The sequence below is a fragment of the Gopherus flavomarginatus genome, chromosome 8 (genome assembly GCF_025201925.1).
Source record: "Gopherus flavomarginatus isolate rGopFla2 chromosome 8, rGopFla2.mat.asm, whole genome shotgun sequence".
In the NCBI taxonomy this organism is placed as follows: Eukaryota; Metazoa; Chordata; order Testudines; family Testudinidae; genus Gopherus; species Gopherus flavomarginatus.
Window position 1 is genome coordinate 88875814 of NC_066624.1, and position 22237 is coordinate 88898050.

Sequence of the window (22237 nt, forward strand, 5' to 3'; positions counted from 1 at the left end):
GAGGAGATCTGCTGCAGCTAGAAGGATGGGGACACTACCAAGAGGAGATTACCAGCAGTTAGAAAAAGCACACACTAGAGTATGACAGGTCAGCCAATGACCTAACAGCCTTGGAGACAGGCACTCCTGTGAGGATCCAGCCTTTAGAGACACATCAGATGGAGTGAACTAGAGGAATCGTGAGGGGTTCAGTGGCACCCAGGTCATATGAGGTGACTACGCAAGAGAGACAAGTGATCTGAAGGAATAGGAAGCACTTATGAGCCAGGAGATACAACACACAGAGGAAGCCTACAGAATCACAGAACAGAGAAACAAAGAGCCACCGTGAGACCAACCCCACAGGGAAGGAGGAGACTCCACAGAGAAATAGTTGCTAGACTCTGAGGCACCAGCCATGGATTTTTAAGGGCCCCAGAGGGACTATTACTGATGGGACACCAGAGAAACAGGGAAGTCCAGAAAGTTAAGCTGGAAGCAACTCTGCTACATTGACAGAACAGGCTAAAGGGATTAATAAAGTTTCACTTGTCCAACTTAACCTGCTTCAGCATTGCTCTTTACACAAGAAACAATCTGCATCTGCTGCCTATGCATGGGGAGGAGAATCACTACTACTGAGATGCTACTTCCTTTCCTGTACAGGTACATAGGCAGGAGTGAGGGAAAGAGGAGAATCTTGGTTCTACTCTCTCTTGCACTGACACAGCACAACTAACCTCACTGAGGGTATGTCTACATCTACAATTTTGCAGCGCTGGTTGTTACAGCTGTATTAGTACAGCTGTATAGGGCCAGCGCTGCAGAGTGGCCACACTTACAGCAACCAGCGCTGCAAGTGTGTTAGATGTGGCCACACTGCAGCGCTGTTGGGCGGCTTCAAGGGGGGTTCGGGGAACGCGAGAGCAACCGCGGCGAAGCTGGTCTCCTTCCCGGGTTTGCTCTCGTGTTCCCCGAACCCCCTTGCAAACCGCAGGGAAGGAGACCTGCTTGCTCGGGTTCGGGGAACGCGAGAGCAAACCGGGGAAGGAGACCTGCTTGATTACCAGAGGCTTCCTCAGGTATGCTGGGATACCTGCTTATTCCACGGAGGTCAAGAAAGCGCTGGTAAGTGTCTACACTTGATCACCAGCGCTGGATCCTCTACACCCGAGACAAAACGGGAGTACGGCCAGCGCTGCAAACAGGGAGTTGCAGCGCTGGTGATGCCCTGCAGATGTGTACACCTAAGTTGCAGCGCTGTAACCCCCTCACCAGCGCTGCAACTTTGTGATGTAGACAAGCCCTGAGTGGAAGTAAACTGCAGCTGGAAAAGGGCTAGAACAGCTTACTTCCCTTCTTTGAGCATGGTGCTCCGCAACTATAGGTTGCCCCTTACTCAAATTGGATTGCAAGGTGCCAGTCCAGCCCTAAGAAAGCATCTGTCCATGGGGGGGAGGGGGAGGTTGTGAGGTGTCTGACCTTACTAGCTGGACAAATAGTACAGATCCAGAGAATAAGGGCACAATTGTCTCTTCTAAAATAAGTGAGTGAGATTTACCACAGGTGCAACTTTCGATGTCTTTGAGTTTAAGCCTGCATTATGAGTTGAGTGTTGAATCATAGTATGGTATAAAGGAGAGAGGAGTCTTTTACAGTCAGTGAAGAATATGAATGAAGCAGGAGCTTTGATTTCCTTCCCCCCCCTCCCCCACACCTAGTCTGTTTTTATTTCCCTTGAAAAGATACATTATGTACCAAAGCCATATAAAAGTTGCAAAATCATTACAACCACAATTTTTCAGACTTACGTAATTCATAAGAACTAACTGCCAATAGAATTGCTGTGTATTTCCTATTTTCTTACTAAAAGTTCTACCCTTTTCCCAGATTTGTTCTAAGCTTCATTTGGTGTGCAGCAATAGAATCTGAGCTAGCCAACTCTGATTCCCTCTCTAGAAGAAAGAGCAAGTTTGCTGGAAGAAAGTGTTTATTTACGCAAACCTTTGGCTAACTTCAGTGTGGCCAGTGATTGTAATGAAAGGCCGTGACCTTTAGTTTGTCTCAACCCTGAACAAGGGAGGAATTGCCTTTCAGGGTGAGATGGTATTTCATTGGCAATGTACATTTAATCTATGGCCTCTTGGAATGTTCGGGCACTACAGAACTGTAAACTAGTGCTATGTACAAGGGTGCTGGTCTATGTGGTATGGAGACTATCTATTGGGAACCAGGCTTAGGCCTCAAAACTCAACATATTCAGCTAGTAATAACTTTTTGTCACTGCCACTTTTGATTGGATTAGTATTTAGTAAGAAAACAAAATGTCCAACCAGGGTGTAGAGGGCCACTGAAATTTCCAACTCCATTCAAAACATCCCTTTGTTCACACATGTATAACTTTGAGTTCTACTCTGGATGATCTGAAGTGGGTGGTGGTTCTTCCAGGGTATGCCTTTCTCTTTCAGACTTAGTCCCTAATTCTGCAAGCACTTATACAAGCCCTTAACGTTATGGACAGCAGTAGTGAATTCAATACGCATACTCGTGCAGGCATGATGAGTACTCATGCATAAGCATGGTCAAAGTCTTGGTTTGCGATCCGTTATTTTTCAGGTTTAAATGAATTCCTCGAAGTCCACCTGAAATGAGTTTTGGTTAGTTTCCGTACCCAACCCACCAATCTATATACAAAGTTCAGAAGCCTTCTGAAAGGGGAGCTGGGTGCTAATGCAGGCCCCTGTTCCTGTCTAGACTTAGGGTAGGTCTACACTTAAGTGCTGTAGCTGCATTGGTGCTGCTGTAGCACTTCAGGGGAGAGGCTATTCCACTACTGGCAGAGCTGCTCCGCTTGGTGTAGTTAATCCACTTCCGTGAGAGGCTGTAGCTATGTTGACTGGAGAAGCCCTACGGTTGACGTAGCATTGTCTAGGCCAGGCACAAGGTCAGCATAACTGTGTGCTCAGGGGTGTGGATTTTTCACACCACTGAGCAATGTAGTTATACTAGTGTAAATCTATAGTGTAGAGCAGCTGTGGCCTGATGCAGCTGTGCAGTGTATGCAGGGGGAGTACGAGGCTATGTCTTCTCTCTGCCTGGTGGCCTATGAAACAATTTGGCCATAATGTGTTAACAGCAGCCATAGGAGCACTGGCTCTCCATCCCTGCAGTTTACAAGTTGTGTTGGTGGGTTGGACCATGCTAAGGTGACCAGACAGAAATCTCAGGATGGGGGTGGGGGTAATAGGGTTCTATATAAGACAAAGCCCCAAATATTGGGCCTGTCCCTATAAAATCAGGACATCTGGTCACCCTGGACCTCGCTGTCTATGTCCAAAGGCTGCCCAGCTACAAACTCAAAGTTACAACTGCCAGTGGTGCTGGCTGGAGACAAAGACCGTCTGGCTCCAGACTCTTCCAACAGGCCCTGGGGCTGGTGGACTGGGCACAGCCTAGGGCCAGTCTGGGAGTCTTGAACCTTCCCACGACCTCTGGGGGCCTGGGCTTCGCAGCTCCCCGGAACAGCGGGCCGGGGCCGCGCTGCCCCCAGCGGAGGAGGGGGCTGGCGGTGGCGCTGGAGCCGTGACTCCCCGGGCCCGGGGAGGGCGGTATGAGCGCGGCCGGCCGCTGGGAGGCGGCCTCTCTCCTGCCTGCGCCGCGGGGCGGCAGGGGAGGCGCTGGGCGGCCGGCGGGCGGGGCCGGCTCAGGTTGAAGGCTGCGCGGGTGGCTGGCTGGGGCTCCCACTGAGGCAGAGCGCGGCGGGGCTGGCGCTGCCCGTGCACCCCCGTCCCTGGCAGAGGCGGGCAGCGAGCGGCAGGTGGGGACGGGAGCGGCAGGCCCCCCCCCGGGCGAGAGGTGCTTTCCCTCCTGCGGCCGCTCGCGGCGATGCGGTGAGTCCCTTGCAGCCGCTCTGGGGAGAGTTGTTCCGCCCGGGTCCGGGCTTGGCGGGGGCAGCTGTGGGGCAGGCGCAGGGGCCGCGTCGCTCCTCGCCGCCATGGGGGTGGTGCTGCCTCCCCCCGGTCGTGGGGCTCCCAGCAGGTGGGGCGCGTTGGCGGCGGGTCTGGGTTTGCACCAGCCGAGTTCGGCTCCGTGGAGGGGGGAAGCAGCTGTGGCTCTAGCTGCTGCGGGGGGGCGGGAGCGGCGCTCTCGGCTCTTTCCCCCACGGCTCTGAAAACTCTCCAACTTCTAACGCCGTGTTGTCACCGCGGCGGCGGGTGTAAGTGGCATTACCAGAACCCCCCCCTTCTGTAAGTACAGTTGGGGCTGTGTGTGAAATGACAATGTTGTGCTTACTGCTCTTTCTTCGTAGTGCGGGGACTGAGCCTTTGCAGGATTTGTTGCTTCCTTCTTGCACTAGTGGTGACCCTAAGGAATTTGCTATGGATGGGGAAAGTGAAGTGGATTTTTCTAATAACAACGTAACGCCATGGTGGAGGAGGAGATCAACCCCCCAGCTACACAGCAAGAGCAAAGCTAGACCCCAGTCTTACCAGAGCCCCAATGGGGTCCTCTTCACAGATTTCCCTGTGGAAGACAGGGGTACATTCACTGTAACTCAGCCTGCTGAAACAATAGTTACTTCTCCAGTCAACAGATTAGTCCAGAGGAGCCCCTCCTCTTTTAAATCCAACATGGGATCTGTGCCAAATGGAAAAATAGGGTCTCCAGAGTACAAAATTGTATCCCCCCAACTTTCTTCTGACCAGGCATCTCAGGTCCTGAAATTGGTTTCAGATAACTTGATAAGTTTTACAGCTAGTGGTACAGTAACCTCACCAGATGACACACTGCTTCATCCAGTGATGATTTCCAGTCAATCAGCACTTATCCCAGAACATGAACAGACTGCTTTTATGCCAACTCCTGGGTCCTTACCTGGAAATATGCCTTCACCGAATAACAACACAATGGCTGTTTTGCAGTTACAATCTGACCAGCTTTCTAAAAACTTAGAAAAGGCACTTTTGGGGCCCTCATTGGTTTCCCAGGCAGCTCCCTCACAGCAAAACTTAACTCTCCACAGACTGACATCTAATCAGAACCAGCTCCCAGAAAAACAGTCAATAGTTCTGAGTACAAATAGTCCTGCTGCGCTCAAAGTGGGAAAACAACAGATCATTCCTAGGAGTTTAGCTTCTGAGATAAAAGTGACAAACAAAACCAGCAACCAAAATGTGGAGATGAACAAAAGGGTCCCCAAGGTCCGTAGCATGTTGGAGGTACTTAATATGCCTTTGGTAGCTGATGCTGATGAAGACACAGAAGGTGACCTGGATAGCCCAGGGGCATTGAGAAGAGGCTTGAGGTCTACTTCCTATCGAAGAGCAGTAGTGAGTGGCATTGACTTTGACAGTTCTACAAATTTTAAGAAAAAAAATAGAATGTCCCAGCCAATACTCAAAGCTGTCGTAGAGGACAAGGAGAAATTTTCTAGTTTAGGAAGAATAAAGGTGAGTAAACTGGTAGATGAAACTTATGCTTTCTTTTGAATGGTGCTGGCCATTTTACAGGTAGTGATTAGCGGTCTAAGTATTTTCCATTAATGCGTTTATGTTTTTGAGTTCATTATTTACTACTAGAAACGTATCTATGGTCTTTGACAGGTATCAATAGTTGCTTAACATTTCCTCAGTTTTACTGTAATGAAAACAGTACTTTTAAAGAATACTATTAATTTGAAACCTAACCATTTTAAAACATGAGTTAAAGGTAATTTCTTATTCTATATTTGTCACTGAATCCCCCTACTGATTTAGAGTTCTTTTTTTCATTCATATTTACTTATATTTAAAAATGTTTATCACACCCCTGTATATGTTTGAATGGGGGAGACAATGAAACTTTGACTTCACAAAGTGCTGCCTAATGCAGAAAGTAAATACAGTGGCAAAAAAGTAGTCCAACTCCCCCCTCCAACATCTCTTTCAATTATAGTAACCTCACCTGTTACTTTTAACAGTATGTTTTAAAAAAAATTCAGGTAGAAGTGAACTTTTTAAATTGACAGAGGCCTTTTAAAGTATCTTGAGACAACCTCAGGTGTATCCTAAAAGCAGAATGTCTTATTTCAGTCCTCCCGATTTAATCCTTTTTGAGTAATAGTTTTATTACATTTTCTTCGGCTAAATTAATTATATCATAATTATGCCACAAAGCCTTGCTAAAAAAAATTGTGAAAACCTTTTATGGCTTGAAAAAGTGTTATATCTTTGTCTTTTTGTTGTATTTCATTTGCTTTCTACTCTTCAAGCATTGAGTGCTTTTAATAAATTGGTAGATTAAAAAGCTCTGCAAGGTGACTTGGAATTGTGCAGTAAAGCACTCCAGGCAAGGCATAATAGATGTAACTGGTAGAATAATTATCAAGTGCATGACAGTTCTCAGGCAAACTAAAAATTTAGGGCTGAGGGTTGGGAGCTTTCACAGAAATTACACAAGCAAGCAGATTCAGTAGATCAGATTGTAGGCCATATCATTCCATTAGATTTTTTTCCTGCAGACCTCCCCCAATGAAAGCACTGAGGAGTTCTGCTTAAACTGGGATGACGACATATTGCCCTGTCTTTATACAGAGATGACTTTTTTGTTGTAGCTAGTGTTTTGTTTCATTTTGGGGTTGTTTTTTTTGTGTTTGTTTTTTGGACAAGTTAAACTAGTAAAACACATAAAGGTCTAAAGTGTAGTTCACCAATAAGTTTGTTTTGTTTAGGAGGGCTTGTTATGGTCTCAGAAACTAGCTTACATGGTGCCTTATGTCAATTTTTTGTAGCATGAAAGGAAGGAAAGCTAGTCACTCTAACAAAAACAATGTATACTTGATAGGATATCTCAGAGCCAATGAAATGTGAGTTTATTGAACTCTTGTCATGCTACAGTATGAAATCATTTTTAAGGTCTTTTTATTCAGTTTGTAAGAAAAATGCAACATGATGAATGACTAAGCAATTAGAAGAAAGTCCATACCAACTTTAATGACAGATCTGTACTGAAACAATGGTTGTGTGAATAATTTGCTAATTGTCAAAAGTTTATAATCCAGGAATAATTAACTCAGTGCCTTAGATAATATTAAATAAAATAGCACAATGTTTGTTGCAGTGGCATTGTGTTCTTATTTTCATGTTTCTTTTCTTTAAAAAAAACATCCTAGAAGAAAGCACTGAAAGTACAAGGGACATTTGATGGGGAAGGTAAGCACTGGATTTTGGAGAAACTGGTTTTTATTATTTGAATGCATTTTCTGATAAAAATCTAAGCTTTTAAATGACCAAAAAAATCTCAAGAGAAGCTGACTTCAAGAGAACAATATGTCCAAATACTGTAGATTTTATCAAAGAAAAGCATGTTAGTTAACTGAAATGTAAAATCTTGAATTATCAACTGGAAATGCTTTTAATAATAATACAACTGCCATTAAATTCTATTTGTAGAATTGCTTAAAGAATAGAGAAAGGCAGGTAAACAAATACCTTACACTTGAATATAAAAAGGAACTATTTATATGTATTGGTATATATTGTTTAAGCTTCAGCTCTTATAAAAACGCTGTGGGGTTTGCGTAAAATAAAACCAATTCCTGCAAGCTGATTTCAGTGGTCAGACCTCTTACATAGACTCCAACAGGGTGGATAAAAATCAATGATTTCATTTAAAAAATAAAAAATGGATTTTTTTTATTTAAATTGGATTTTTTTTGATAAAATACTTTTTGAGGAAAAAGCTATCTAAAGATACATTATGGCTCAAAGATACCTTATCATGGAGTAGGGATTATAAATGCTAATTCTATAGTATGAGACAATATATTCATGTAATGTTTAAGAAAAATTTTGTAAATAAGTTCCAATTGTTCATGAATTAGAGACCCGATCCTATGGTGTTTCACAGGCTTCTGTATAGATTATTTAGATTAATCTTTCTATCTTCAGAGTGGGACTCAGTGCTCAGTCTAGAAGATCCCATCAGAGATGCTTAGTTTTGCAGTTCTCAAAGAGTGGATTTGTGTCTCCAGGGGTAACATGCTTGTTAACAGTAAAAATGTTTTTAAATAAATATATAGAGGTGAGAAATAACAGACCTCAGCTCTGTTGTCCCTCTGCAAATTTGTGTACACAGAGTCAGTCCCTTTCCTCTCTCTAAAAGTGCAAAGTTTCAAAAAGTTTAATGAATAGAAGATTGTTGGTGGCAGAATAGATCTGGACAAGGAGAAGAAGTCTGGAGATAAATGTGAGAAGCGAGGGATATATGCTTGTTTTGTTAAAATATTATATGTTTACTGTTGAAGAAAGAAATCCACAATACTTAACATTGTTTTAGTTAAATAAAACAATTTAAATGTCTGCCTGGTGATGTTCTCCTCCTAATACAGCATGGCAAGAAAATCCTCCAAATATTAATGATTAACTTGTTGAATTGGAGATAGTTCACCTCCCAGTGACGTCATAAATATTTGCTTTAGTTACCTTTGGTAAATGAAATAACCAAACAATCATTCATTTTCTGATATAGCTGTAAAACTAATCTGAAAAGTTTTCAAATAAATCACTGTTTAAAAATGTATAGTGTGTACCTTCTAAAAATCAAACCTACATCTATCTCTGAGTTGTGAAGAATATGTATTAAGGTTATAATAACCAACAAGAATGCACTTTTATGTGGAAAACCATGATGAAATTGAGTCTTCCTGACTAGTGATGATTTAAATAAATTTGATTGATTTAAATCAAAGGGCTATGTGAGTGTCAGGATTATGTGGATCGGGTTGCAGAATCGGTGGGCAAGGTGCCATTCTCTGGGGTTTAAGAATAAACCAGCACTCACCAATGCTTATGAAAATTATCCCTGCAGTCTAACTAATCCTTTCTTTCTCGTGTTGCCATTCTGACCTGTAGGCTTGTAGTCTTGATGTGATCTTTGTTTCCACTCTTCCCTGCTCCTTTGACCCTGATTTTTGATGAATTGGCTGTGTTCCCTCCTCTCTATTTTACAACCAAACATTAGTCCGTACTCTTGTAATCTCTCCTGACTATGGTAATTGGCACTCTTTCTGCTTGCCCATCTTTAATCTCTCCCCAAGTCCATTCAAAACCTGGTTGACATGATTATCTTCCTTTCCCACTGCTTTGTCTCCTATAGTTTTCTTAGTCCTGGTTACAGTGGGGGGAAGAGGATCGATCTAAGTTATGCAACTTCAGCTACGTGAATAACATAGCTGAAGTCAACATACTTAGATGTACTTACCGCAGTGTCTTCACTGCGGTAGGTCGACTGCTGGCACTCCCCCGTCGACTCCACCTGTGCTTCTCGCTCCGGTAAAGTACTGGAGTCGACAGGAGAGCGCTCAGCCGTCGATTTATCGCGTCTTCACTTGACGCGATAAATTGACCCCCCTCTGGATCAATCGCTCCGGAGGTAAGTGTAGACATGCGCTTAGTTTCTCGGGTCTCATGCACTGTTTAAGCAACTCTTTGCTTTTGAAGCAGTCCACAAATATGTCTTGCCTTCATTTTCTATGATACCTCCTTATTCTCTCCTGATTCTATGTCAAGGGTTTTCTTCTGACTGCTCCCTTTGTCTCTGTTGATCACTCCTTACTCCCTATAATGGCGTTCAGGGTTCAGTTATTGTATGCCAAGCTTCCATCCTCGAAAAGTTTATAAAAATCTCACATAGTCTTTGAAGCATGCTGGCTATAATGATCCTGACCCACACTATATTCTTATTGTAATTCTGTGGATTGTAAACTCTTTTGGCAAGGTCTTCGTATTTTTTTGGCAGAGTTCTCCTGTTACACAGCACCATATGCAGTTATACTATGTGTTTATGATTGTATGATGTGTGTACACACCTTATAAACTCTAGCCCTTATGTACAACCCTTCAGAAGAAGCGCTAATGGACACAGCAGCTAAAGCAAATCTGACAAAACAGTTTGACAAAAGAAGTTAGCAGATTCTTAAAGACTCACTCAATCTCTTTCACTTTCCTCCCTACAAATAATAGGTTGTCCAAAACAGCTGCCCCATTTTTAAAGTATTGTCAGCCTTTCTCCTATAAAACATTTCTTCTCTTCGTAGCTTAGTTCCTGTATTTTGAGTTCCCTCTTTCCCTGTGTGCTTGTGCTTAAAATATATACGGCAAAAGAGTATGAGCACTAGAAGAAGGTGATCTCCATGTTTGTGCTCTTTCTCCATGTGGTTTTGTTGCATTAATACTGGTAGCATTGAGGCACATAGAAGAGGAATCTGAATGGACATGGAAGTGTGCAGGCCCCACATTTAGCATGTCTTGGAAGATGATGATTGGGTGGGCCCCACAGGCTCTGTCTTGGTCAGTCCTGATTTTAAAGTTCTGAAGTCAAAATTTGGGATGATTTTTCCTCCTTCCTCAATGAAATATGAAGATAATTTTTCAAGGCTAACAGTGTAAAAATTTGCCATTGGTAATAGGTTCTTAATACCTTTTACTATGTGCATGAGATAATCAGACACCTGGATTATTGATCTTACTGTTCTGATATTTTTTTTTAATCTTTAGCTAGTTATGACTCATTGCACAACAAATTAGGGTGAAATAAAGCTGTTTTCCTCAACAAAGGACACATCTGTTCTTTAATTCAGTCAGAAGGCTTCTTTTTAATAGTGGTACAGTGATCCATTGTTACCGTGACACTGTCCATCTTAAATAAGATACTAACTTTGTCTTTGTTCATGCAACTTATGAGCAACATCGACAATTTATTGCTTTATTTCATTGTTTAAATGCTACTTATAACTCTTTTGAAAACAAATGGCATAACTTTCTGGCAATTAATGCCCCTTTCTTATGTATTGTAGAAACTGCAGTATTGTATCAGAACTACAAAGAAAAAGCTCTGGACATAGATTCTGATGAAGATTCTGAGTCCAAAGAACAAAAATCAGAGGAAAGGATAGTTATTCAATATAAGCCTCTGAGATCAACATGGAGTCAGCTATCAGTGGTGAGTATTTTAATGGTTACATAGCCAGTAAAAATATATTATGCAAGAATGTATATAAGCAAGGATTTTATCTGCCAGTGGCATTTTCTGCTTGAAGTTTGACTTCCAGCCCCTCCTCAAATGTAAAGTGTTTGTGGACATTTTATTAATAGTCAAAGTTGTAATTGCCCCAAGTGTTACAGGTATGGGGCCAAATCCTGAAGTCCTAACTCTGCTTTATTCAGATCTTACCTGCGCAAATCCCTTTACTCTTCAAGGCCTATTGGAAATGTCTGTTTGCTGAAAAAGACAAAAGCCAGTGTATGTGAATTGTTAAGATAAATTAAGTATCTATACAACAAAAACATAAGGAAAAATTAAATAAAGTGGATGACAGGAGAAAGTGAGTGTGAGCTGAGGATTTAGTAATTTCAACTTCATTCCACTAGAAATGCTGGGCTTCGCTTGTGGAAGAGAATGGTTCGGTACCAATGGAGATGATTGCTCTGGATTAACCTTGACTGGACATTTTTTGGTGTATATTGTCAATCAAAATAAACAGAGAGGCAAGGTGGGTGGGGTAATGTCTTTTATTGAACCAACTTCTGTTGGTGAAAGAGAAGAGCGCAGTGTAGAATCAAAAGGTCTTTTTTTTTTCAGCAGAAGTTGGTTGGATAAAAGATATTACCTCACCTCTCTGATATTCTTGGACCAACCTGGCTACACCAACACTACAATCAAAATAAAGGATTTTTAAAAATGTATGTGTGTAAAACAAAGGATAGTGTATTGCAATTCAGCTTTACGTTTTTACAAATGACTTGCAAGCTTACATAATTTAAAAAAATGTAATTTAAAGGATGTGCTGAATGCTCACAATCCAGATAGTAAGCATGCAATTCTTATCTTAAGGGCCTGATCTTACAAACACTTCCTATAGGGCACAATGATTACTCCTCAGGCCTTGTCTATCCCAGGATTTTAGCACTGGTGTAGCCACACCATGGTAACCCCCTAGAATAGATAGAATTTACACTGGTGCAGTTTACCCTACGTTGAAGCATCACATTCAAAATACCCAGACTTGCTGGAAAAAGTGGTTTCAATTCTAGTGGGGTGGATGTGGCGCTTTCTTTAGATTAAACTGAGTTCTGTGTGTTTGCACTTTTATTCTGTGCATGGGAGGGCTATGGACAGTCTTTAGATCAAGACCATAAACTATGACTGAACTTTTTTTTTTTCTTTTCCTTTTTCACACAACCCTTGCTTTTCATAAGAAGACCATAGAGGACTGGAGGTTTAGTCCCCTTGACACTCTGTCATAGAAAGTGGGTGGAGAAGCTCACTTTAACCTGAAAGCTCTTGTCCTTTGCATGGACATATAGCTCCTGACTTTCAAATTTCAAAAGGCCATGTGTTTAATAGTTCATAAATGCGTACAGTTCCAGATACAACTGGACAGTTAGGAATTTAACCAGATGTCCTCATATGCAAATACTTGCATATACAATCTAGGTGCATACCATTGTGGTAGCTGCACATGCAAATTGGGTGCTCAGTTACATGTGCTTTTTGTATGTGATCCTAGGCTTTTCTGGAGACCGCAATAAAGCTCTTCAGTTCCCATGAGACTTTTCATAAGACTAGAGGTTTGCCTGAATGCATTTAGTCAACATTGCCCTTCCGCCACATGTGCATCACACTTTACAACCCCCCTCCCTTTCCCAAAGAGGCTGCATTTGAGTGTGCTGTATGTAATGTGGTGACTTTTTGCTAAATGTTGTTTATTTTGCTGCATTTCTTTACTTCTACATATATATTTGGTGCATCAAAAATAGTGATCAAAGAGTTCATGATTTATAATGAAATATGAAAGGAACAAATGTAGATGGTAAACCTGGGAATTCTAACCACCAGCCACAGGGATAGTTTCACAGTCTCATGTCTTGTGAGATTGCCAGACTAGTCTTTCTAATGCACATGGTAGTTTTGCACCTCTTATGCAGAGGAAAATGGAGAGCAAAAAATTATTATTTGCTGTTTGTATTGTGATAGTACTTAAGAGCTCTAGTTATGGACCCAGGACCCCATTGTGCTAGGTGCTGTATAAACACAACACAAAAAGATGGTCTCTGCACCACAGAGCTTGCAATCTAAGTATATTTATAGGCATTTCTATGAATTTTCCACATGCTTTTGTAGGAGTCGGAAGAAACTCAATGGATGAGTCTTGAAGAGTTTCCTTTTTATGATCCTGTCAAAAGGATGAGGCTGTGTTCTCTCAGTGCCAGCAACGTATGCTGCTTCTGTCAAAACAATGAGAGCATTCTAAATTTTCTTATACTGGTAAAACAGGAAAGGCTCATGCTATTGGAGGAGCCTTCTGTTTGCTTTTTTGTAGGAATATAGTGAGTTGGCTGCAGGAAAAACTCTTGTCTTCACTTTCAACAGATTTCTTTAGCTATTGGTAGAGGTTTGTTACTTATGTAAGAGCCTGGTTTTTTGCTACTCTAAAGTGGATTAGTTAACAGAAGTAATCAGTATCGTTTTCACTTTGTTTGGCAGGTGGTGTCTTTCTTTGACTCCCCTTCATTTCCCAGGAGTAACTCCAAAATGTATACAGAGAAGGGACAGTTTCTCTGATCTTCGCATCTCCACCCACACGTGGTTGGTTTCTGGGCAAAGCTAGAGGGTTACAGACAAGCAAAGTTGCATCAGTTTAACTACAGGTGTTATTTAAAAATCAGTTTAGTTAAATCAGTGCAGAAGGACATGTGGCCACTCTTAAACTGATACAAACTTGGCTTGAAACAAATTTTAGCATATTTTAAGCAAAGGTTTAAGTTAAACTGAAGTAAGCCATTATAAATAAAAGTGGTTTGGCACTGATTTAAATGATTTTTAAACTGTTGTAAGTTAAACCAATGCAAATTCTGCGCTTAGACAAGGAGGGATAGTGGACACCCATCCTTACTGCAGTCTTTCATTCAGCATGCACAGTAGTTCTTCCTCAGAAGTGACAGGAAACCAAATAAGATCCAGCTCTTTAAGTCAGCACCACGATATTACTAGCAACCTCGTGGAGGTGTTAATATATGGTAACAAAGAAACAATAATGCTAAGTTGGTACCTTCAGGATTTTCCAACTTTTATGTCTATTGAGAATAAGAAAAAGTTAGAAGTTCCATGATTTTGTACCTTATTTAATCCTCCGAATGCTGCTTTTTGTGGCTTTTGGATGATATCTGTGGAGTGGGAAAGTTTTGTTCATTGCATTCTTAAGCTATAACAACATCTTTTCTATATATGGAGTCAAAAAGGATTAGCTTGGATGTAAAATAAAGAGGCCACATGTTAACAGGTCAAGTTTTGTACCTTGAGAACTTGAACTGCTGGCTGTTCACACCCTGAAGCACTAGCTGTTAAGATTCAATAAAATCCTACTTAGGCTGTAAATTTCGTAAGCGCTGTCTTACTGATGTTGACTCCTTTGCAGTTCCAGGTACTGTAATAGGAGTAGTTCAACCCTTATGTGCATTAGTTATAATGGGTTAAAGTCTTCATTAGTTTTGTACTATGGACAGCTGTATAGATGCCTTTGTGATTATAAGAGTACCTTGTTTAAGTACTTAGAAGTTCGACTGACTTATCACACAGATTTCGTTAACTGGCAATGTAACAGTCTTTCTTTATGGATCAATTTTAAAATGCAGTCAATGCAATAAGAGTTTTTTGTTAGTACTTAAAGAAAACTCCAACAACACAGGTCCATATTTTTCTTTAGCAAATTGAGAATTTAAAGTAATTTTAGTTACAGTAGTATCTCTTGCAACAAATGAATATTATTCAACAAAAGACAAATGTCTATGTGTTTTAGGGTTTTATCTTTGCATTTGTGTAAATAATGAGACTACTAGGAGGCTGGAGGCAGGAGTTCACCTATTTCTTTGTTACATTCATCATGCTAGTGTGATAACCAAGCCTCCTCTTTCTCTCTAGTTCTGTGAGCCAGCTTCTTTAAAGTATTATTTTTCATTACTGGATACCTATTATTGAGAATTGCCTGTTACAAAATAACTGCTTTTGAACATTTATTGGTAATTTGTACTGGCACCAGACATAGCATAAAAAAAGTTTGATTTAAGTTAGAGCTGAAATACCATGTTTGTAGTTATTAATGGTCATCTTACATAACATGTTTCATCCTTCACCCCCAGCACAGCAGACTTTGTACCAGGTTGTTTGCTTACCCTTCTTGATTTCGTAAGTGGGGGGACGAGGGAGGGAGGGGAGTACTGGGTAAGAGAGAGGGTTTTGAAAACCAGGCATAGCTCCCATGAGATGAAACACGCTGGGTCTCAGAGAGCCTATGTTTTCAGTTCTGTGGCAAAGCTAGATGGTGCAGTGATGTATTAAAGAACTAAATGTGAAATTGTCCAGTAAATCATGTCAAACTAGTAAATTTCACAACCTGTAAGGAAGGCAGGGAAATAAAGTGGGTGCAATAGATTATCTGAGCTATAAACATATAAAAAGGTGAAGAATAAAATGAATCTGACATTTCTGAAAAGGTAACTTTAGACATGCAGAACTTGGCTAAACCAGCTATGCAGGCTTGGGCTGAGGTCAGCCTTTTCATTAGAACAAATATGAAACTGGAGGTAATGAGTCGGTTACTTAGGAGTTGTAAGCAAAATCTTCCTGGATGGTATAATTAGTGATTTTAGTGTTCCCACCTTCTTGCTACACAGCTATACATTGAACTTTGAAGAATATTTTAAAGCTCTGAAATGTCATGGCATTTAAATCTTATCTTGTTCAAATTCCTTTTCAAGACCCACTTCTATCATGATGATGGCTATAAGACATTATCTAACTAACAGTGAAGTAGAAGGTTGGTTTGAGAAAGTGCTTGGCTGTTCTCATTTGTTATCATTTTAGATTCTGAGTTCTTTGTAGGTAGGTTTGTCTTTCACTATTCTTTTGGATAGTGCCATTTCAGCCCATTGTAGGTGCTGTTGCTATATAGATAATAAAAAAAGAAAATTACAGCTAATGCAGTGTATTAAAAAGGTTTGTTTCTCACTTCTCTGTGCTTTACTTTCCAATATTTTCCTCATTCAGTTATTTGATCATTTAACTATTTTGCCTAAGGCTACAGCCCTTTTACTGTTAATCACTCTGCTCGCTCTTCCACCCATAAACTAGAACTTTGCAGAAAAAGATATTGGAGAATTAGAGAGGCTCAGAGAAGGGCAACAAGAAATGATCAGGGACATGGAAAAAAGAGAATGAAAAGACTGTGATTGCTTACTCTAGAAAGCAGACTAATGAGAGGAGACATAGAAAAAATATATAAAATAACGAATGATATAAAGGTAGATCAGGAACTTCTGATTTCCCTGTTTCATTATGTCTGAACAAGGAGACATTCAATGAAATTAAAAGGTAGCTAATTCAAAATTGATACAAGGAAATACATATTCTGTCCTGCTACAGGAAATCATTGAGGCCAAAAACATAACAAGATTAATTTATATGGATATAAAGAATATCCAGATTTGTTTTCAAGATAAAAATGTTGGAAGAGATATTAAACCTCATGCTTCAGGGTTTAAGACAACCTTTAACTATTAGGAGAACAGGAGGAGGCCTAATGTCTGAGGTAAACATCGCACATTTTCTTACTGCAGGGTTCTTATACCTTCCTATGATGCATTTGATACTGGCCTCTGTTAGAGATAAGATACTAGACTAGATGGATCTCAGATCTGATCCACTTTGGCTATTCCTGTGTTTGACTGGCTATGACCTGGGGAAGTCCTGCTCCCCAGACTAGTGCACACCCTAAAACACCACCTCCAGCAGATGTAGTGAAGCAGAAACTGATATGGTGCTAGAATGTAAGCTAGACAATTGTCTGGATATGCCAACCCATGAGACTGCCAGCCAATTGGATCACTAGTTAGTGTCTCAGTGGTCCCATCGCTTTCAGCCTATTGTTGCCAAAGCATCCCTGCCTCATTGCAAAGTGGAAACTGTATTGTCCTTCTGAGAGTACAGAAAGTAGTTCTGCACTCATTTTGGTCCCAGCCCTGCTCCCACTGAAGTCAGAGAAGTTCTGCCATTGAGTTCTGTGTGCACAGGACTGAACCACTTGCCAACAAGAGGAATTATCTTTTTGTATTCATATAATTATTTTGCTAAATATGGGTATAACACAAAACTGAAAATTTTGGAAAATTAATGCAGAAAATGCTATAGCACCATCCATGGAAACTTAGTCACTTGTATTAACAGGAATTAGAGATCTCTTGTACGCGTTCATAGGGACGTCCTATCTCTGCACATTTTTAGCAAATATGCACCACCTTTCCTAGTGATTCATTTTATTCACTTTATGGTTGCTAATTAAAAATAAAAAGCATAAACATTCCATTTCACTAGTAAGGCATAGCGCGCTCTCCTGTTCACAGCTGATCCCCAGGTGCTTGTTGAGGAAAACATTGAGCTACAGCCCTTTATAATAACAAACACTTCATCTTCATAGAACTTTACAAATACTAAGAACAGATTGTTTCTGTGGAGGTACAGGAAGCTGTGGGTGGTGTTTGAAGTGCACTCTGTTATCTGGCCTTCCTTGCCAGCCCCAGGACCCAGTCGTGAGTCCCCAGGTGCAGATGGCTGACAGGGAGCATGCCTAGCAGGAAAAGAGGAGGACCCAGCCACTAGCTACGTGCTGGCATCGGGGTCAGTACAGTTTATAGAAGAAAGTCATAATTTCAGGTCTTGAGACTGGAGGAATTTACACTTCAGAGCATTGGAATAACACCCTCCTCTCCAACCTCATCCCACACTATTTATACACCTAATTCTTGTCTGGTCCCAGTAGTACTCCCCTCCCAATATCTGATCCCTTGCTGCAAACCACAGTCGTGAGCCCCACAAAATCTGGTCATATGATCAGACCTGGTTTTCCTTTTGTCCCTCAGAATTGCATCTGCCCCTCACCATCCACTATTATCATCACAGTAGTCCTCCTACAGAAATCTGGTTTCCTTTCTTCCACATTCCAGCCTTCCTCCGTGTCTTTTTCCAGAAGACAATGGCAAAGTGTTGTCCATGCATAGAAATGCTTTCAGACTCTCTGCTTACTTCTTCCACTCCCTGAGATAGCAGCATGCAAAAAAACCCAACCTCTCCTGACTCAAGCCTGGAAATTTACATGCAAATTGCAGATACGAAATATCCCAGTTTACATATTCAAATATGCATTATCTCATTAACAAACCCAAATTGCATATACGCAGCACAAAAGCACATCACTGTTTGTTATATCATCCCCATTCCAATGATATTCCACCTCCCGCTCTGACTTTCAGCACCTTGTATGTCATTTCACCCCTACATCTTTTCTACATATAATTTCAGAGGGGGAGATAAAGGAACAAAAGGCTGCTGCTGATGATTTAACTTTAGATTAGACTGGTAGGCTATGAAGGAGACTGAAGGAAGGAGGGAGATTGGATGGTGCAGAGCTTAAAAGGGTTGTGATGGGGCTGTGAAGTGTAGAATGTAGTGGAGGAGGCTGGGTTGAGAGGCATAATTAGAGAGAATAGGCAGGAGTTGAGACTGAGTGACTAAGGAGTAGGATGGGGAGGAGTGGGGAAGGTGAGACCAGGCGAAATTATAAATTTAATGTCTGCTTCAAGTGAATTTGTGATGTTGGGTTCAAATTTTAGTCAATGAACGATCTCTCTAAAAAGGCCCTGGGGTGAGAGAGAAAATATTTAGTGACAAATTTTCAAGTAGGCCTCAGAAATTGCATTCAGGTATGTTGTGTATATGCAAGTTAAGTTATTTAATTTAAAAAAAAAAAGATCTGCATGCTCAAATACTTGTGTGTGCAAAATCTGCCACTTAATTTTTAGCACAAAACTTGAATCCTTGTTTACTTGGATATTGTATAATGTAAAAGAAACTGTTCTCCATAAGGATATTAAATATTAAAATTTGTCTTTTAGGTGAAAAAGAATGGACTGTCTCAGACGATCAGTCAGGAGGAAAGAAAGAGGCAAGAGGTATTCTTTAAGTAATAAATTTTTAATTGTTGATTATTTAGTAATATACAGCATGCCTGATTCGATATTTTGTGCACTTCCTTTATGTACCTGTCCATAAGGGGGACAACTTTAATTGCAGCCTAGTTCCATTCTCTGCTGCTCTATAAAATGGGCAGGATTTTCTCCCTCTCTGTGTCTCCTTTGTCAGCACCAAGGGACAGTGAAACCAACTGGATCTCCCTAGCATGTGAGTCTCCAGCTTGGGTACTGGGACGACCACCTGTGCGCTCTTGGTGGTGGTGTGGATGAGGCAGGCTGTACTCCAGTGAACTCTAGCTGATGGATGACTCCTTAGACGTCATTGCCAATCAGCCCCTCTGCACTGTGCTTAGGCAAGCATGGAACCAGGTCCAGAATCAAAGCTGCAGCTGGCGCCTTTTGTGCTATCCCTCCCACCCTCTAGCAGAGAACATAGGTCATTATCTCTAGACTATGTACACAAGATTTATAACAGTCTCCTTCTCTGCAAGTCCCCCATCCCCTTGGATTTCTTGTCTGCTCTCTGAAGGATTTTGATGTATTTTGTTGTTTATGGATGAGGAAAATCCCAAGAGACATGACATGTCACTGAACAAGCCAGGGATTCTCCTTCTGCCTGTTGTCATCTGCCTGGGAGAGGGCCTCCTTTTCATCCCTTTGAATTCCTCAGGAGCCACCACTCGAGCTTCCCTGAAGTCAGATCTACATATACTTCCTCAGAGAGAGCAAGTCTTTCAGGTTTAGAGCCTTTACGTTTAGCCAAAAGATGTCTTGCAAGCCTCAGGTTTTTGTGTTTTAGTGCTAGTGTTTCAGTAGAGGCAGCTTTTACAGGAATGAAAAAGAAGTAATCATAGGATGCAGCTGTGCCTGCCGTTGGTGTTTGTACACTATTCTCATTATGTGTATAGTTTAAACTTAGAAGCCTATTTGTTAGATAAATTTCCGTAACGCACCATCAGTATGGAAACTTTGGAAAAATTTATTTGTTTGCTACTGTTGGGTGGGGTTTAAGAGGAACAAGATTTTAAACTGAAGCACCACCTTTAACTTAAATCACAGTTATTATGCTAAGTTTTTGTGTATATTGTGTCGAAAGGAAATACTTCTATAATTATGATGCTCTAAATAGTAATACTTTTTAATACATTCACTTCCCTTTAAACTATCGTCGTTTTAATCTTGAATTCATGTACTTCTGCAGACTACACAAATCTGCAGTTCACACCTGCCTGTTAGTATTTTCATGAAGCACTCATTAGCTATTGCGATAGAGACGTCTGCTCATGCTGATGCAATGCAAGTCAAGTCTTTCAGACTCTTTCATAGAAAGTCTCCAAAGTGGACTATAAAGTGGTAATTGGTAAATATGATCCCAGTCTTTCTCTCTCCATTTCTGTTTACTGTTATTATTCTATATGCGAGCTAAGATTATCTTGATTTGTTCTGTTATGCTAAGTGTTTTGGGTATAAAGTGATGATATACCAAAACTTGTTTGTACTTTGCATTAATAGCAAATTGGCTTTAGTTCTGACTTTCAAACACACTAGTATGGCCTTGCAGTTCTCAAACTGGAAGAAGTCAAAGAGGGCTCTCATAAAAATCAGAAACAAAGAAACTCCTCAATAAAACAGTGAAGGCTAGGCTTGTGTATTTCCCTATGTACAAAAATGCACAGATCAGAACAAATTAGTCATGGAACTCTGCAGCTCTCTTTAGTCAAATCCTGTCCTGGTGAGTGCAGCTGGAGGATATGACGTATAGCCAGGGTGAAGTTAGAAATACGTGTGGTGAGCAAAGGAAAATGGCCAGAATGCTGTGTTCAGACAACCTTTGCCTTATAAGTACAGGAACTCCTCACTTAGTCGTCCCAGTTAACGTTGTGTCAATGTTAAGTTGCTGATCAATTAGGGAACATGCTCGTTTAAAGTTGTGAAATGCTCCCTTCTAATGTCGCCAGCCCCGTTTTGTCCTCTGCTTGCAGGAAGAGCAGCCCGTTGCAGCTAGCTGGTGAGTGGCTGGAACCGGGGTGGACCAGCAGCCCCCTGTTAGCTCCCTACTCCCGTAAGTTCCCTGTGCGGCAGCTGTTCCTCCCCCCACTGCCATGTGCTGCTCCTGCCCTCTGCCTTGGAGCTGCTCCCAGAGACTCTTGCTTGCTGTACGGTGGGAGGAAGGAAAAGGGGGGCTAATGTCGGGGTGTCTCCCCCTCCCCCCTGCTCCTGCACCCTGCTTACCCCATCTTCCATAGAGCAGGCTGCTGTCTCAGGTCTCAGCAAGCTGATTTAATTAACAGGGCAGTGTACTTAAGCCTGGTGTCAGCTACTTAAAGGGGAAATGCGCCTTATTTTCTCTCACACACAGGGTGTGTCTCTCTGTCTGCCCTCTCTCCTTTCCTACTGCCTTGTAGAGTGTTGAGAGTTAAGCCTTGAGGGCTCAGTCAATTGCTAGTTCATTTAGCGGTAAAGCATTCCCTGGGAAATATCCTACCCGCTGACTCCACCTCAACCAAGCTTCACAATCATCATCACTGTACCAGTATTAAATTTTGTTTGAAACTTATACTGCGCGCGTGTGTGTGATTGATTGATTATTTATTTACGTGTGTGTGTGTATGTTTTTTGTTGGGTGAAGAAAATTTCCCTGGCACCTAACCCCATCATTTACATTAATTCTTATGGGGAAATTGGATTCGCGTAACATTGTTTTGCTTAAAGTTGCATTTTTCAGGAATATAACTACAATGTTAAGTGAGGAGTTCCCGTATAGCTCACCAGGCAGCTTTGCTGCCTGAGGCCGGCTAGCATCTGGCTATGTTCTGTAGACCTCTGAGGCCGAGGGATACATCAGTCAGGGATAATATTGTTTTTTAAGCGTTATTAACTTTATACCTCTCCCTGTACTAAGACATGCACTTTTACAAGGACCATGCTGTTTAATGCAGCTGTTATATGGCTCCTGATATGTTCCTGGTCATATCCTTTTTTGTTCTGAGTCTGCTGGCTATACAGGTATCTTGTCGAGGGAACTGAGAGTGGCTAGCTGTGGGAAGGGGACATCCTGCATACTCACCTTTCTGATGTCTCTGGTATCCCTACAGATTTGCCTTGGAGTTGGCTCCTTCTCTTCGCACAGCAAAGGCTTTAGAGAGGTGTAATAAGGCACTCATCTCTTGAGTGCCTCCTACTGCTTCATGCAATAC

General features: G+C 41.4%; 2 protein-coding genes across 3 annotated transcripts in view; both read left to right on the forward strand.

Annotated features, from left to right (window-relative positions):
* The window catches only part of P2RY1 (purinergic receptor P2Y1), a 1183293-nt gene that overhangs the window by 686112 nt on the left and 474944 nt on the right, over window positions 1-22237 (forward strand). The window lies entirely within an intron of this gene.
* ARHGEF26 (Rho guanine nucleotide exchange factor 26) overlaps window positions 3797-22237 on the forward strand; it is a 109056-nt gene continuing 90615 nt past the window's right edge. Inside the window, exons 1-5 of one of the 2 annotated variants that reach the window (XM_050965857.1) lie at window positions 3797-3869; window positions 4289-5429; window positions 7130-7169; window positions 10814-10959; window positions 18963-19019. In XM_050965857.1, the coding sequence (XP_050821814.1) occupies window positions 3865-3869; window positions 4289-5429; window positions 7130-7169; window positions 10814-10959; window positions 18963-19019 (1389 nt within the window). In that variant the 5' untranslated portion in view covers window positions 3797-3864. The remainder of the gene's footprint in view (window positions 3870-4288; window positions 5430-7129; window positions 7170-10813; window positions 10960-18962; window positions 19020-22237) is intronic. The other variant, XM_050965858.1, reaches the window with a different exon arrangement.